This window comes from Chrysemys picta, chromosome 4, assembly GCF_011386835.1.
Source record: "Chrysemys picta bellii isolate R12L10 chromosome 4, ASM1138683v2, whole genome shotgun sequence".
NCBI lineage: Eukaryota > Metazoa > Chordata > Testudines > Emydidae > Chrysemys > Chrysemys picta.
Window position 1 is genome coordinate 123,178,245 of NC_088794.1, and position 16,030 is coordinate 123,194,274.

A 16,030-nucleotide genomic window follows, 5' to 3' on the forward strand; every position below is an offset into this window, starting at 1 on the left:
AGTGCACTGGATGAGGTACACCATAGGTTGTGATAGGAATGTGTAGGAACCATGGATCTTGAAAGATATGTTGTGGGGGCTGTTGATCATGGCAGCAGCAGAGATATGTCTGCAGGTTTCGCATCTGTTGCTCTGGCAGGGTCTGGTACCATTTTGAGTTGGCGTGTCCTGATCTGTGGGGAGATTACTTCTGATGATGAAGCTGGAAAAGTTACAAAGATTGTTTGAAGGCCAGACTAAAGGGAAGACTAAATTTGAAACTGAGCCACAAATCGGTCCTGATCCATTATCTGGGGCTTTTAACAAGGTTTTAAACAACATTTGATTATGCAGATGTGATATACAAGATGCTTCAAAACAATATACAGAAGTAGCATGTATGAGTCCATTGACACATGAATGTTAGTAGGTTTCAGATATCACAGAGGTCTGTGAAAAACTTGGATTAGAAACTCAGAGAAAGACATCTCCACAATTCATTAAATGCTTATTTATTAATATTCCATATTTGTACATGCTACACCCTCTAAACCATATCAATTCACTGCCTACTAAAAACATAGTGGGAGGAAGGAAATTGAAGTTCATCAGCAAATTAAAATACTGACTTCTAGGCTGGCTGAAGAGAGCTTTCAGCTAGTCTATTCAATCATAATCAGATCTTGTTAAACATTTTTCAAAAGATCTTCACAGCAAGGAATCAAGGCCTAATAGTTTAATTGTACTGTTCCATTTCAGCCAACACATAATGTTTGTTTCCTTTTGGGGGCTATAAAATAAGAGAGAGGCAGCTTCTGGAGAAATTTAAGGGATAAAATATTTTCTCATTAAAATGCACTCCTTGATGTTTCATTGAAGAATTCAAGTGTCGGACACAAAACAGAAAGGTGTTTTCTGAGACAAGGGAACATGGGTAATCTTTAAATGTTCAATCAAGAATTGGTGGTGTATTCAATGTAGTGAGGCTTTGTTGCTCAAAGGCATCTCTTATATACTTCTATGGGAGTTCATTGTAATTCACCATAGTTAAGTATTTGTTAATGGACACTTAAAAAGTCTTTCTGTGCACATACTTCAACCCTCAGACAACCCTGATGGCTTGTGCAGCCTGCTGTGCTCAAAACAGAGCATTAGCCCCAAAGATTTGTTACAACTGAAACACAATACAGCTGCACTTTGTTCATTACAACTCTCAAGGAATTAGTAAGAGAAAGAGAGAGAGAGAGGTGGTGAACGAGAAAATAAAGAAGGTTTCACAGAAAAGCTTGTTAATTGATTTTATTGACACCCCTCTTATTTCACAGGCCACTTCAGTAACATCCTTTTATAAGTGTACCAGCACAGCGCCTCTTAAAGCCTTCTCTGCTATCAATTAAGACCTTGCACAAAAGGAACCTATTGCCATATTTTAAAACTGAGTAAAAAAGGTTGCATCTGAAGAAGTGGATTTTTTTACCCACAAAATCTTATGTCCAAACAAATCTATTAGTCCAGTGATTCTCAAACTTTTGTACTGGTGACCCCTTTCACATAGCAAGCCTTTGAGTGCGACACCCCTTATAAATTAAAAACACTTTTTTATATATTTAACACCATTATAAATACTGAAGGCAAAGTGGGCTTTGGGGTGGAGGTTGACAGCTCGCGACCCCCACATAATAACCTCACAACGCCCTGAGGGGTCCTGACCTCCAGTTTGAGAACCCTTGTGTTAGTCTTTAAGGTGCCACTGGACTCCTCCTTGTTTTTGTGGATACAGACTAACACGGCTACCCCTCTGATACTTAGTAAAAAAGGAGAACACACAACAGAAACTGGTTCTTATAAATGTTGTGTGCACATCTCATTGGCCCCCAGTGCACCAAACTAATTAAGTATATGCTTAACTTTAAGCATGCAAGTAGTCTCACTGATGTCAATGGAACTTCTCACATTTAAAGTTAGGGCATGTGTTTAAGCATTTAGGAACCACTAAGGGTGCAATCCTGCTCCCAGTGAAGACAGTGGCACAACTCTCCAGTGGGCAAAAGAAGTCTGGTTAATGTAAACAAAAGGCTCAAAACATTTAAACTGCTATTCCTGACCCTTAATTCAGCCCTAAAGTCTAGTTGCCAACAGAGCATCTCACCTCCCCATCCTCACCTAAGTAGCCAGCTTCTATCACCACAACAAATATGGGCAGTTTGTTCCCACTTTCCTGTCTAGCAACTTCAACTCACAAAACTCCTCTCAGCTTGCTCCCGACCCCAGAGAATTGGAAAGTTACTGCATGGCATGTCTGTTGGATCTCTTAAAGAAAGAGCCGCAGGATGCAGTTGGCCTGCATACAGAATTCAGAGAGCTCTATGGACAGAGGTAGCATTTCATTATTATTAGTGACATACTGACAATGTGTTTGGAGCTGTACAAGATACAACATAGACAGTCCTGTATCACAAAGTGTGTTCTACCACCTTAGATAACTTCCCACTGGAAATCAATGAATTGGAGGGGGTGGAAGAGATTCTTAACTCCCTGTTTTATTCACGGAGTTGGTCTTACTTAAGGCATCAGTTAGAGCATTGTTTGAACACTGTGTCCAGTTCTGGTGATTACATTTCAAAAAGTTGAAAGGGTTAAAAAAAATGCACTACAGAAATTATTTAAGGTCTAGAAAAAAACTACATGACAGCAAAGAGACTAAGGGCTTGTCTACACTGGCAATTTACAGCACTGCAACTTTCTCACTCAGGGGTGTGAAAGAACACACCCCTGAGCGCTGCAAGTTTCAGCACTGTGTAGATAGTGCATCAGCGCTGGTAGCTACGCCCCTCATGGAGGTGGTTTTTTTAAGAGTGCTGGGAGAGCTCTCTCCCGGCGCTCTGCCGTGACAGCCACGGCAGCACTTTAGCATTGCCAGTGTACACTAGCCCTAAAGAACTCACTCTCTTTAGTTTATCCTAGAGAAGATTAAGAGGTGATTTGATCATAGGCTAAGTACCTACAGTGGAAGAAGATTTCCGATGGTAAAGAACTCTTTAATCTAGCAGACTAAAGCATAACAAGATCCAATGGCTTGAAAATGAAACAAACAAACAAACAACAAAATGTATGCCTAGTTTTTTTACATGAATTCAACAGAGTACATAATTACAATTGTAACAACTTAACTAGAGATGTGATGGATTCTCGATCAATTGATATTTTAAAAATTAAAACTTAAAGTCTTTCTAAAAGGTACGCTCTTGCTCAACCAGAAGTTATTGGCTCGATTCAGAAATTGCTAAAATTCTATGGCTTGAGTTATTCTGGTCAGACAAGGCGATCATAGGGCAGAAAGGACTATTATAAATCCCAGCAGTGTGCCAACGATCTCCCTATGAAAAATTCTTTCCCAAGTAATGCAGAAAGTGTCACTGGTGGTGAATGTGCATATGCAGATTGGTTTAAGTCTATTCAGGCTCCCTTTCCTCCCATTCTAACTAATGCCTTACCCCTATTAGTGGCATTTTACCTGTCAAAGGCCAGGACATTAACAGATCCGAGAAAAGCCATGTATATTAAAGAATCACTTCTCCACAAAATCTTCCCCCCTTCCTGCCATGACTCCTTTCTGCATGAGCTCCCAAAGTGAGAAGAAGGAAACAGCCTCTTGCTGTTCTGGTGCAAATCACAGTGAGCTCCCTGAATTTCATAGCTCAGAATGATTGATGGGGAACATGTATCTACAGCATCCCCACTAAACTCTCATTAGGTGAGAGGTTTACCAACAAAAACAAAACAAAACAAACCACATAAGAACAGCCATGCTAGGTCAGACAAATCGTCCATCTAGCCCAGTATTCTGTCTTCTGACAATGGGCAATGCCGGGTGCTTCAGAGGGAATGAACAGAACAGGTAATCATCAAGTGATCCATTCTGTGTGTCACCCATTCACAGTTTCTGACAAACAGAAGCTAAGGACACCATCCCTGCCCCTTCCTTTCCCTTTCTCCCCTCTCCCTCCCCCCGCCATTGATGGACCTACCCTCCATGAACTTATCTAGTTCCCTTTTGAAACTTGTTTGTGTCTTCGCCTTCACAACATCCTCTGGCAAGGAGTTCTGCAGGTTGACTGTGCATTGTATGAAGAAATACTTCCTTTTGTTTGTTTTAAACCTGCTACCTATTAATTTCATTTGGTGACCTCTAAGTCTTGTGTTATGAGAAAGTAAATAAGGAAGTGCTATTTACTCTTTCTCCACACCAGTCATGATTTTATAGATGTCTATCATATCCCCCCTTAATCATCTTTTTTTCAAGCTGAAAAGTCCCAGTCTTATTAATCTCTCCTCATATGGAAGCTGTCCCATACCCCTAATCATTTTGGTTGCCCTTTTCTTTACCTTTTCCAAGTCCAATATATCTTTTTTGAGATGGAGTGACCAGATCTGCATGCAGTATTCAAGATGTGGGCATATCATGGATTTATATAGAGGCAATGTGATATTTTCCGGCTTATTATCTATCCCTTTCCTAATGATTTTCAACAGTTAGCTTTTTTGACTGATGCTGCACATTGAGTGGATATTTTCAGAGAACTAGCCACAATAACTCCAAGATCTCTTTCTTGAGTGGCAACAGCTAATTTAGACCTCATCATTTTATATGTATAGTTGGGATTATGTTTTCCTGTGTGCATTAGTTTCCATTTATCAACATTTAATTTCATCTGCCATTTTGTTGCCCAGTCACCCAGTTTTGTCAGATCCCTTTGTAACTCTTCGCAGTATGCTTGAACTTAACTATCTTGAGTAGTTTTGTATCATCTGCAAATTTTGCCACCTCACTGTTTGCCCCTTTTTCCTAATCATTTATGAATATGTTGAACAGTACTTGTGCCAGTACAGACTCCTGGGGGACACCACTATTTACCTCTCTACACTCTGAAAACTTAGGGCTTGTCTACACACACAGCGCTGCAGCTGCACCACTGTAGCACTTAGTGAAGATGCTACCTATGCTGAGGGGAGAGTTCTTCCAGCAGCGTAGGTACTCCACCTCCCAGAGAGGTGGTAGCTATGTCACATCCCTGAGCAACACAGTTATACTGACCAGTGTAGACCAGACATTAGTCAACAGAGTTAAGGTTGTCTTGCGGTAGATTGTGCCCTTCCAGATTGTCAAATCCAGCAAAACTCAAGCTTGTGAAAACCAGGAAATAAAGAGTTAGTGTACATGTCCATGCAACCTCGCCATCAACTATAATGGAGCCAAATCCATTAGGCAAGGGTAACTCTGGAGCAGTTCACCTTATGGCCAAATGAGTATGTGGATACTCTCAAGCTCTGAACCTATTCCAGGTGAAGGGGGATCCTGGCCTGATCGTCATGACCCAATTATCAGCAATCAGCCTCAATGAATAAACATCATATCACACCAGGGTGATGGGCCAGGTTATCCCCATCTTGGTCCACAGGCCCCAATATGAGCTCCCTCAGCACGAGTGGCAGTCTAAAAGGAAACGATTGATGGTCTTGGCTTTGTCTGCTGTGGACAGCCCCTTTCTTCCCATTCTAACTAATGTCTTACCCCTATTAGTGACATTTTACCTGTCAAAGGCCAGGACAGTAACAGATCGGAGAAAAGCCATGTATATTAAAGAATCACTTATCCACAAAAAAAAAACAGCAAGTATTTCCCCATTCTAATACAGAGAATCCAGGAAAGTCACAGAGGTGCCCTGCTACTAGGATGAGCCTTCAAGGAAGCAGAAAAAGCCTGGTAGAAGTCCATCTTAGTAGCAGAAGGGAGTAGAGGAATGGCACTAAAGTTTTATGACTGGTTGCTGCTAGATGTCACTTTGATTAGAAAGGAACTCCCATCAATTTACAACAGAAGATGGGGGGGGGGGGGGAGAAATCTCCTAATATGATAGACATCCTTTCCCTTCACCTACGTATAAGACAGTAATGATCCAAGCAAGTTCTTGTTTTTTGGAACTGGAAAGCATACATGAGCCACATGCTCTGTAGCTAAGATATTGTCAGCTATGGTTCAGCAAAGGGTGAATACCTAGGCTCAATACATAAATGTCTGGGGGGGGGGGGGAATAGGGGTTCAAACAAAAAAGTGTTGCAGACCCTTAACTACAGCAGCGCTAGTGGGTGCAGCTATAATTACAGCAAACCTACATAATGCGCCTGAACTAGCTTAGCCCTTTCCATGAAAGCAGAGGAGCTGCCACATCAGTAACTCTGTTGCTAAGGCAACTGCTTACTTTCCATATCAACTGCAAACTCGTTGCTATGGAGACACATATACAAGAAAAATTCCTTTCTATAGCCAAGGACCAGATGGTAGGGAAGTCGGAAAAGTCATGGGCTAACGGATTGTACTAAATGGGACATTCACTACAGGGCATTTAAATCTGAACATTTGCAATAGGTTAATCTGAATCACTGAATTCATAGGTTTAGTAGTACAAACAAAGCCAGGGAACTCCTATACTTAGGATCATGTGATATTTTCTATATGCTGGAAGACTACTATATTATTAAATGCTAAATTCAAATGAGAGGTTTTGTACTACAAAGTACTAGAGTTTTCTCTCTTCGCCCACCCCAGAAAATCACCATCCTAGAAAAATTACCTAGTAAACATGGCTCTTATTGATCTACAAAGTGTCTATTGGTTAAGACAATGTCATATTACTAGTGCAAAGATATTATACAGTAATAGCAATATATGAACAAACCTTTGTACTGTATCACCCAAAGTTTCTTTTCCACCAGTCAGAAACATCAGTGTGACAATATCAGAACTTTGAAAAAAGAAGCAGTGATGCAGTTTGTAGATCTTTTTTCTATATATATACACACACACACACGAAGACGCCATGCCCAATTAAGTACACGGAAGGTCGCCCTAAATGCAAGAGAGTCATGAAATTGAAGGGTTCAGATTGAAATTCCTCTCACTGTGCCTAGGATTGCAGTCCACAAGGTGCCATATAAGAAATGGTCAAGCTTCCACTCTAAAGGGATCACAGAAGCAGCCTGTGCCTTAAACATGGTAAATTAGCTGCTCCAAAGTCTCCCTATTGTCCACTACATACGTCAAAGCAACAGGAAAAAGTTAGTGAAATTCGCCAGAAACACACATTTTTAACCAGTTCTATTCATGTCACATCTCAGTCTAGATAACACAGAGCTCTATACTTGGAAAGAGATGAAGCTTCCAGCCCAAATCTAGCAGCCTGAGGATCTAAGTTCCCTCTAGCCGCACAGCATGGGGGGGGAAGAGGTACCTCTCTCCCAGCCCCGGGCTACTGCAGTGAGAGAGGGCTGGGGGGGGGGGAGGGGGGAGTCCTCTCTCCCCGCCTGCAGCCCCAGGGCAGCCTGAATCCCAAACTCTTCATTCCCGCCCCACCTCAGAGCCCACAATCCCAGCCAGAGTCCTCAGACCCCGCGCCCAAACCCTCTGCCCCAGCCCTGAGCCCCCTCCCACACTCTGAACCCCTCAACCTCACCCCTGTCACACATGACCTCCATATTGGTGCACATAACAAAATTCATTCCACACATGGATGTAAAAAAGTAGAGGGAACATTGCTGAGGATGTGCAAGTTATAAAGGTCTGACCTAGTAATCTTGACATGGGAAGTGATGGAGGTGTAGGGGGAAGGAGGAGAGTAAAATAAAAAAAATCATACACGTACATGTTTTCCATTCTTATTGTTTACTGTTGTCTTGCCTTCCACCCTCCACTTCTGGACACTCTACCCACATCTCTTTTGTTGTGGACCTAGATCACACCTGCCTCAGCACAGATCTTGTCTTTTCTACTTGCCTGCAGAAAATTTATTCCAATGGCACTATATTAAATAACATGACAGCTAAAAAAACCTAACCTTAAATTAGACACAAGACAATGACTATAGCCTTTACAGTCACCACAAATACAGAACAGTCTGTTTTCAGTCAGCCCTGAGCATGCAGCACAAAAAAGGAAAATGCCTTTTTTACTTTGTTTGTCCTTGCCTGCAACGCCACAAATGACTGCCACATGAATATAAACTGGGCTGGCTAAGAGTTAGCAAACTAATATTCTGAAAGGATTCAAGGAGAATTAACTGTTCACCAGTATTTTTTCAGAAAAACAAATATTGATATAGCATATACATTTAAGCACTGGAAAGCATGGCCATGAAAGAGAAATCATCTAGCTTCCCACAATGTATCAACGCGCATCAATTAGCAAGTGCCTGCAATTCCAAAAACTGATTAAAAAAAACAAAACAAAACAAAAAAACTGAATACACTGGGCACATTTTGGAACCTGCCTCGTTAACATTTCAGGGCATGCCATTTGCTAAACTACTTTTCCACACAAAAGCAATAAGTAAAACACACACAAACCCAGCTACTTGCACACAGTGTTTCACTGCAAACTTAAAGTATCGTCTTGAACAATAATACTATTAATGGGAGTTTTGTGATCCTAAAACAAAGATTCAGTCTGTATTTACACTCTGCCTTTTGAACGGGTCTTTTACAATTTATCCAGTTACCTGCTGTAAGACACGCGCAACAGGTAAAGCCCCCAAGTCTACAGTTAGATGCCAAAGCAACGGAATCAGCAGTTGCAACTAGTGAGTGCCATGCGTGCAGGTCTCAAAATGCCAGCACTCTTGCCCTAGGGAAGAGGGGAGAACCACAGGAGGTATTTAAGTGACCTAATTCAATGTACATTTTAAATGGACAATGGAGATCTCACCGATATTACTGCTGGTTACCATCAGGAGAAGTGAGTGTTATGAGGAACTGGGAAGCAGATAGACATATATACGTACATTTTTGACAGCTCATTTTCTCAAGAAGAGATCAGAACCTAGTCTCCTTATTTATTTTAGTTGGGATTTCTAAAAGACTCATCACCTTAACAGCTGGCATGGTACCACCACTGTGATCATGAGCATCAATTGTAGGTGATCAATTTTCCAGAGTCATGCATAGTGCAAGAGGAACCCCCAGTTTCTCTATTTTCCTATAGAGGAAATCATTTTGTGGTATTACTTATGGTCCCAAAAGACTGTTGGACGCTTGACATACACACATAGCAGGGAACCTGCAATCTAGATAGGCAACTTTGAAAGAGAGGAGAACAGGTGTAACAAAAAGAAAATGGGAATGCTAAACACACATCTAGCTCGTTCCAAGATTTTTTTATTTTATTAAGTCTATTTTGTTAGCTTGTTGTGGTCAGCAGTGTGATTCACAGGCCACGATAAGGAATGGTATGGCATTTTCCCCGCCTCACGTTTTCACTTCCAAATAGGAAATTAGGACTCTAGTTTATCAAGTGAAATGAGCTCCAACTCATGAATTAAGGGCCAGTTTTAATCTCATGTATGCTCATGTACAGCAACAACTAATTTATCAAAATGTGGCATTAACACATCAGAGACCAAACTAGCTGAAAGGGTGAATTCTAGGAATCCACAGTTTAAAAAGTAACGATTCAGTTTAAAAAAAAACCGCACAAATAAAGTTTGGAAATCTAATCAAAAAGTTGTTAGTGCCTACCTATGCATTCTCTGGAACATTATTTATTCCACCTCAGAGTTACATCGGCTTCGGTTTCATTTTCACAGAATTCAGGGTCAGATCTCACCTAATCTAGCTTTGGAACAGCCAAAATATGTTGCAATCAGAGCAACTGCTAAACCAAATTAAAAATACAAAGCTGAATAAATCGGTATTTTTCAAAACGAAGAGTGTGTCCACTATATAGATATTTTCTATAAATTTGTGTAATTTCACCTGCCATTTATTTCACCAACCTGTTAAAATTAGAGAGCAAATTGGAGAAATAGCAGCCTGCCAATTCCCATGGCAGTTCCTCTGCTGAGGGTTCATGAGTCCTATTGCTTTAAGAGGCTGTAGCCATTTGGAATTGGACAACTGTTGCCCTTAATGGACAGATGTATGCAATTAAAAGTTTTGCAGGAAATAGTAATGCTCCCAACACACTGTTCATTTTCCCTTCCTCTCATTCACAGCCTGTTTCTTCAGATGCAACTGAATAAATTCAAACAGTGAAACCAAGAAACACAGCAATAGTGAAGATCTGGGTGTTAAAAACCTGCTTCTCATACCCATGCCACCTCACTGAGGTCAAGGAGGCTGCATGGGCATAAAAGAGCATAATTTAACTTCCGGTGGTCACAGTGGTTACAGGATGGGACCCAAACACCTGTGTCACCACCTTTATCCTTGGCCGCTGCCACACTTATGTCCTCTCAGAGGAGATTAAGTGCACAGGAAGATGGCTCCCTACCAGAACTCTGAACTTCTTCTGAATTTTTACAAGTGACAAAGTTTTTTCAAATTGCAACTCAGAGAAGGGAAAGGGGATGGAATCTTACACATGGCATCCCCTCTCACTACACATTTGTGTAAGCCAAGAACAGCACTGCACACTATTTATAGTATGAGTACATGCGTCTTGTATAGCTGGAAACCATTAGCACAGCACGATAACTAAAAACAATATTTAACCACTACGCATGAAGACACCAGCTGGAAAAATAAAAAAAACCCAAGAGTCCTTTCTTACAGATGTCTAGACAATGAATTTAATAAAGTCAGAACGAACCATCCTAGAGCAATGCTGGCTTTGTGAATGTAATGAACTGAAATTACCAGAGATAGTAATGTAAACTGCATTGGACTATAATGAATACATTTTAAGATGAGTAGATGAATTTCATTACGAACAGGTATGTCTGAATAGCTGGAATCTTACCTGACTTCTGTCTTTGTCCACCTTCTTAAAACACTTATTCAACGACAGGTTATGTCTCACAGAATTTTTCCATCCAGTGGGAGCATTAGCAAAATAGGGAAAGTGTTCTAGGATCCAGTTGTATATATCCTTTACAGGCAGGCGTTTGGTTGGCGAGTCCTCAATGGCCATAAATATGAGGCAGCTAAAGGAATAAGGAGGTTTGCAATTGGGGTTCTGCTTGGCATCATAGGGCATGTCCGACTGAGCAGGAGAAGGAGGCGTGTCATCATCAATGTCCTGAACTGGGCTAACACTTCTTAAAACTGAGTCTCCAAAGCTTTTCAGCAAATTCTTGCTCTCATGTAACCAGTTCAAGTTAGTTAGTTCTTCATCCTCCACGGCCCCTTTATCTAATCTGATGGCAGGCAAAGAGAAATCTAGGTCCTCGTCCTCATGAAGTGCCTTTGATAAATCGCTATCTTGGTAACACTGACTCAGTCCGCTGGAAACAGTAATTCCTGAGCCCTCTGGCTTCTTACTGGGAGGCATGACTGGACCCATTTAGACAGAAGCTCCTAGTAGAGTAAATCCAAAGCAGAGGGGGGGGAGGGGGAAGAAAGAAAGTTAGCTGGTAAAACGGCTATAACATAACATTTTGACAGCTTTTCCCCAGTCAATAATTTGGCCTTTTATGTTCTACATTAAAAATGACAGGATCACATAAACACACATCCAAGACTTAGGTAAAATAATTTACAGTCAGGAAAAGGAATGAAATTTCAGTCCATAGGATAATACGATAATCCTGATATGCCTCAATTCTGCATGTACTCAAAACTCCATACAGGAAATCCAAAACACACATCCCTTTAATGATGAATACATGTATCAAATCATAGAATACTCCACTCATACTGCTTTTAATAAGTACATAAACTTAAAAAAAAACAGGGTGCATAAGGCCAGTTGCTTCAGATTAAGTACAGCTGTTTGAAGACAACACAACAGCATTGTGATTAAAGTCACTCTGCCTCCTCTGGCTGACGGCACAAGCAAGCAAACGTCAAATTTAACTATAGCACAATTATGATCGAGCTCAAAACTAGGAGCAGTACTTTTTAAACAGACATGAAGGGGATCCTGCAATTTGGGATTGGGCCAAGAAATACAGAGGCATGTGCTAGAAAAACAGGACACATCAAAGTACATGTAAACAAAGGGGGTTTGAACATACATTGAAACTTAATTGAAATGTGGCATAAATGAGAATCCATGGGAAATGTTAAGAATTATAAAAGTGACCTAGAAGAAGTATGGTGACAACATTTGCGGAGAATACTGCATTAGGGGGCTAAGAGGGAGTGAGAGATCAATAATATTCAGAAGGACTGGGAAAGATCAGAAGCTTTTCCAGATAAATAATCTGAGTGATTCAACAGAAACAGGTGAGAGTAAAACAAAACAAAAAAGAGGGGTGGGGGGCACTGCAAGGGGAGAAATGTGCCTTCAGTTTTCATAAACAAAACACTAAGCGGATTTAAAAAAAGATAGAATTTTACACCCACCGCTAACTTATTGAGCTTTCTGCACAAGTACTTAACAAGAGGAAAAGGATGCCTGCATGGAAACAAAAGTGTAGAATATATTGTAGACTAACTATATTAAGCACTATAATTCCTCTGTCTAGCAAGAACACATTTGGCATACTGGTCGTAGAATCACAGACTCGCTGTAGTAGTAAAAGAGAAATTATAGCAATTGGCAGACAGAATTACACAGGGGCTGAAACACCTTACCTACAGAAAAAGGCTGAAGGGGATAAGGTGGGGGAAGCCAAGGCCAACATTCTGGGGAAGGAGACGAATGAAGGACAGAATTCATGGGATATAAAAGAGGGGAAAGAGTGCCCCTACTGCAATTCTTTTCACAGTAGTGATAAAGAGAACATGCTTATGCAAAGATAAATTGGAAAAAAAAAAAAACCACTATCTGGCACTACCACACATAGAAATAAGTTAATATACAGTAAAACCATTTTAAAAAGCAGAACAAAAATAATTAGTCTGAGACAGAAGCTATCTGGAGGAGGAAAATATATTGATATAGACCTGTGGACAGAGAGGCTGAGCCTACATAGACACTACTTCCTAGATTTCTAAAGAGAATCTGAATGTCTGGAATATAAATACGAGTTTTACAGTTTACTCCAAAATCAGGGCACTGTGCACTGCTCGCCTATGATGCAAACTCAACTTTGGCTCCTAACAGAAGTTATGCCCCATGAGCTCCTAAACAGGAAAATTATATCATGGCTGACAGTAAAGTAATTTAATTGCACTGTTGCTATGACAACATGCTGCTCTCTTTCTGTCTAATTTGCTTATTTGCCAGTATCCTCCCAAAGGGCCATATCATGCCATCCATTTTTAGACAGAACACTTCACTGATTTCAATGGTGACTTCTGCTTAAAGACTAAGGACTTACACACTAGTTGCTATATTCAGTCACTGATTTTTTAAAAAAAGATTGCAGGAACCACCAAAAAAAAAGAAAACACTTTCTTTAGGGTAACTTAATTTTTTTTTTCACATTTATGAAAAAAGTCCTAGATTAGTGATAACTTCCCTACAGGTTTTTTATTATTATTATTATTAATAGAACTACGGGAAATAGTCTGACTAAATAGCAGGGAAATAGTCTGACTAAAGTCCATAGGAAGCCCCCCCCCCCAAAAAAAAAAAAATTACAGAAGTTATCAAACTACAGAACACTTTTCCATGAGTGAATTAATATGAGGAAGGCAAAGAGACAATAAGTTTCAAGTCAGTCTGATTCTTTCACCTTTGCAACTAAGTAAGGTCATTGCCCTTGCCGGGTTCTCAGAATTCTCAAATCCAATTGAAGTTCAGCAGGAGTTGAAGATGCTCAGCACCTTGCAATTTAGGCCCTCAAGCACACTAAAGAAAAAACAATGCCATCGTATACATGATATATTGGCTTGCTGTCCCCTAAACTTTGGTTTGCAACATTTTTTTTCAAAACCCACAGCTGAGTTTTCCAGTATTTGACTGTAACTGTATGCCAAATTGCATTTTTTTCTCTCTCCATATTTAGACAAAGAAATGCCTGATCACATGAGAGTCTGCAGTTAAGCAAACATTTTTTAATCTGCTGCCAATGAGGTCGCTCCACCAGATATGTAAATAGTTATTCGCTGGTGAACTCCTTTACCAACTTTTCTGTTTGGTATGAGTTACACTCTCTTTCGTTTCCCGTCACAGAGGAACAGAAATGGTTGAGAGGAAAAAGAAAGCGGGGGGAGGGGAAGGTCACTACCCACCCGCTATTAATACGTTCTCCAGAATAACTACTAGAGATATAGTTGAGGCCTGAACAGATGTGTATCTTTAAAGAAAAAAAATGAGTTGACAAAGGAAAAATAAAGCAGGAGGATGAAAGGCAGCCAGAGACTGGTTCTGCTGCACTTTGAAACAGGCACATTGCAACACTCGTCCTGTACTTGTCAAAAACATTTGAAGGGGAAAAGGCACGCCGTGACTGGCTGGGATTTGAGTCAATCAATGGTGTTGCTAGGAAACTGGAAAACTGCTCTTATTCCTACACAGTGCCCGTGCCATTTGCAGTTGCAGCAAACATACCTTCAATGCTGGTGAGATGTCATAAACCTTTTATTGGCCTTACTGGATCATGCCATAAAAGCAACTTATCAATATACCTCAGAAGCCTAAGGAGTTATGGTCCCAGCGTTCTGATCTATTATTCTGACCATCTCTTTCTACCGCCAAACAGCGAATGGATTTTTTTTTTTAAATTAGGTCTTTGCTAAAAGAGTCTCCCCTCACCAATTGGTAAATAGACAGCAAGACTTAAGAGCTGGAGAGTCAGACTGTTGCCTACGATGGCTTTTTAGTTTAAAGACAATGCGAACTCTGTTCATTAAGTGTCTTAGGAAATCAAGGTAGCAACTAAAACAACAACACACATTTAGGGCATACACAGAACTCTTCGATCAACTTACTCCCTTCTTTGGTTTAACTAGAAGCACAGACACGATCTACAATTCCGAAAGCCGATCAGCACGTTTGTAATTAATGAAAAGAGCTGATCAAATTTGCAGAAAAAGGATCTGCGATTTCCCTCTCGCCACACTGAGCTTCCGATGCAGTGCCTTATGCAATCGTCAAAAATAACAAACAACAACTTACCTGGCTTGAGAGAGGTTAGATTTTACCGCTGTCCTTTCATGGTTATTATGCAAACTTTCATCTGATTGAACAAGGCATCGTCTCCTCCTTTAGACTGAGCCAACAATGTGCAGAAGGGGAAAGGGGTCCCAGGGCACAAGAGGAAATACAGTAGCATGGGACCCTCCTGCAGTTTTACCTTCGCGCCCCCCCACTTTCAGCCTTCCCTCCCCCCCTCCCCTTTACTCCTGATGGGCAGCGATTTGGGTCGGCGCTAGCAGAAGAGCGATAAATTGTTTCCACTGCAAGCAAACAAAAAAAGGCGACACATGACCAGGGAGGGAGGGAGAAAGAGAAAACGTGGGCTGGGCCAGCACCAGAGCAGCCACGGAAGGGAGGGGAGGGCCAAGGGGGTGGGGGAGGGTGTTCGCTCGCGTTGCACACACGGAGATCCCAATTGCAGACGGGAGGGGGGGGGGTGGATGAAAACACCCTTCCTGCCCGCCCACACCCCCAGCACGGCAGCTGCCCCAGCAAATCCGGCTCCCCCCTGCTCCACGTTCTGATCGCTCACAGGAAATTCACCAGCTGCCTTCCCTCCTCCTCCGGCTCCTTCAGTTGCTTCTCCGCCACTTCCCCAGACTCTCTCTTCCCTCCTGCGAGTTACACAGACATTTCCTCTCTCATGGGGGCTCGCCGTCACCCCTCCCTCGCTCCTAGTTTGGATGGTCTGAAAGGCATCTCAGAGTTTCTAACTACTCGGGGCCTGTCTCCAACTCGGCCTTATCCGAGTTGTTAGTGCGTGTGTGATTAGAAACATTGCTGAGCCAATGTTTGCACTACGCTCTGAAACTGCGGCGGTGCAGAGCGGTGTTAGATCTGAAAACATCAGGAGGGAGACTGTAATCGTCTCAATGAAAACGCTTTCTCACAACAGGGTGAGCATTTAAAAAGTCTCAGACTTTAAAAAAATTAAGAATTAAGGTTGATCGGGATGTTAGAGCATCCCCGGGTCTCGAAGTTGTTCTCGAGAGCAGCAGGGGCAAATAGCTAGTTTGGGGCTCTGGAATTCAC

At 41.4% G+C, this 16,030-nt stretch overlaps 1 protein-coding gene and 1 long non-coding RNA gene across 14 annotated transcripts in view; one reads left to right on the forward strand and one right to left on the reverse strand.

Annotated features, from left to right (window-relative positions):
• FOXN3 (forkhead box N3) overlaps positions 1 to 16,030 on the reverse strand; it is a 304,684-nt gene that overhangs the window by 161,137 nt on the left and 127,517 nt on the right. For 8 of the 13 annotated variants that reach the window (XM_065593507.1, XM_005285379.4, XM_065593505.1 and 5 more), the window contains exon 2: positions 10,769 to 11,325. In XM_065593507.1, coding sequence (XP_065449579.1) covers positions 10,769 to 11,311 — 543 coding nt within the window. In that variant the 5' untranslated portion in view covers positions 11,312 to 11,325. Of the gene's footprint in view, positions 1 to 10,768; positions 11,326 to 14,977; positions 15,757 to 16,030 lie in introns of those variants that run through there. The other 5 variants (XM_042858588.2, XM_005285382.4, XM_065593509.1 and 2 more) reach the window with 5 other exon arrangements.
• The window catches only part of LOC122174519 (uncharacterized), a 75,138-nt gene that overhangs the window by 31,025 nt on the left and 28,083 nt on the right, over positions 1 to 16,030 (forward strand). The gene's annotated exons all lie outside the window — the stretch shown is intronic.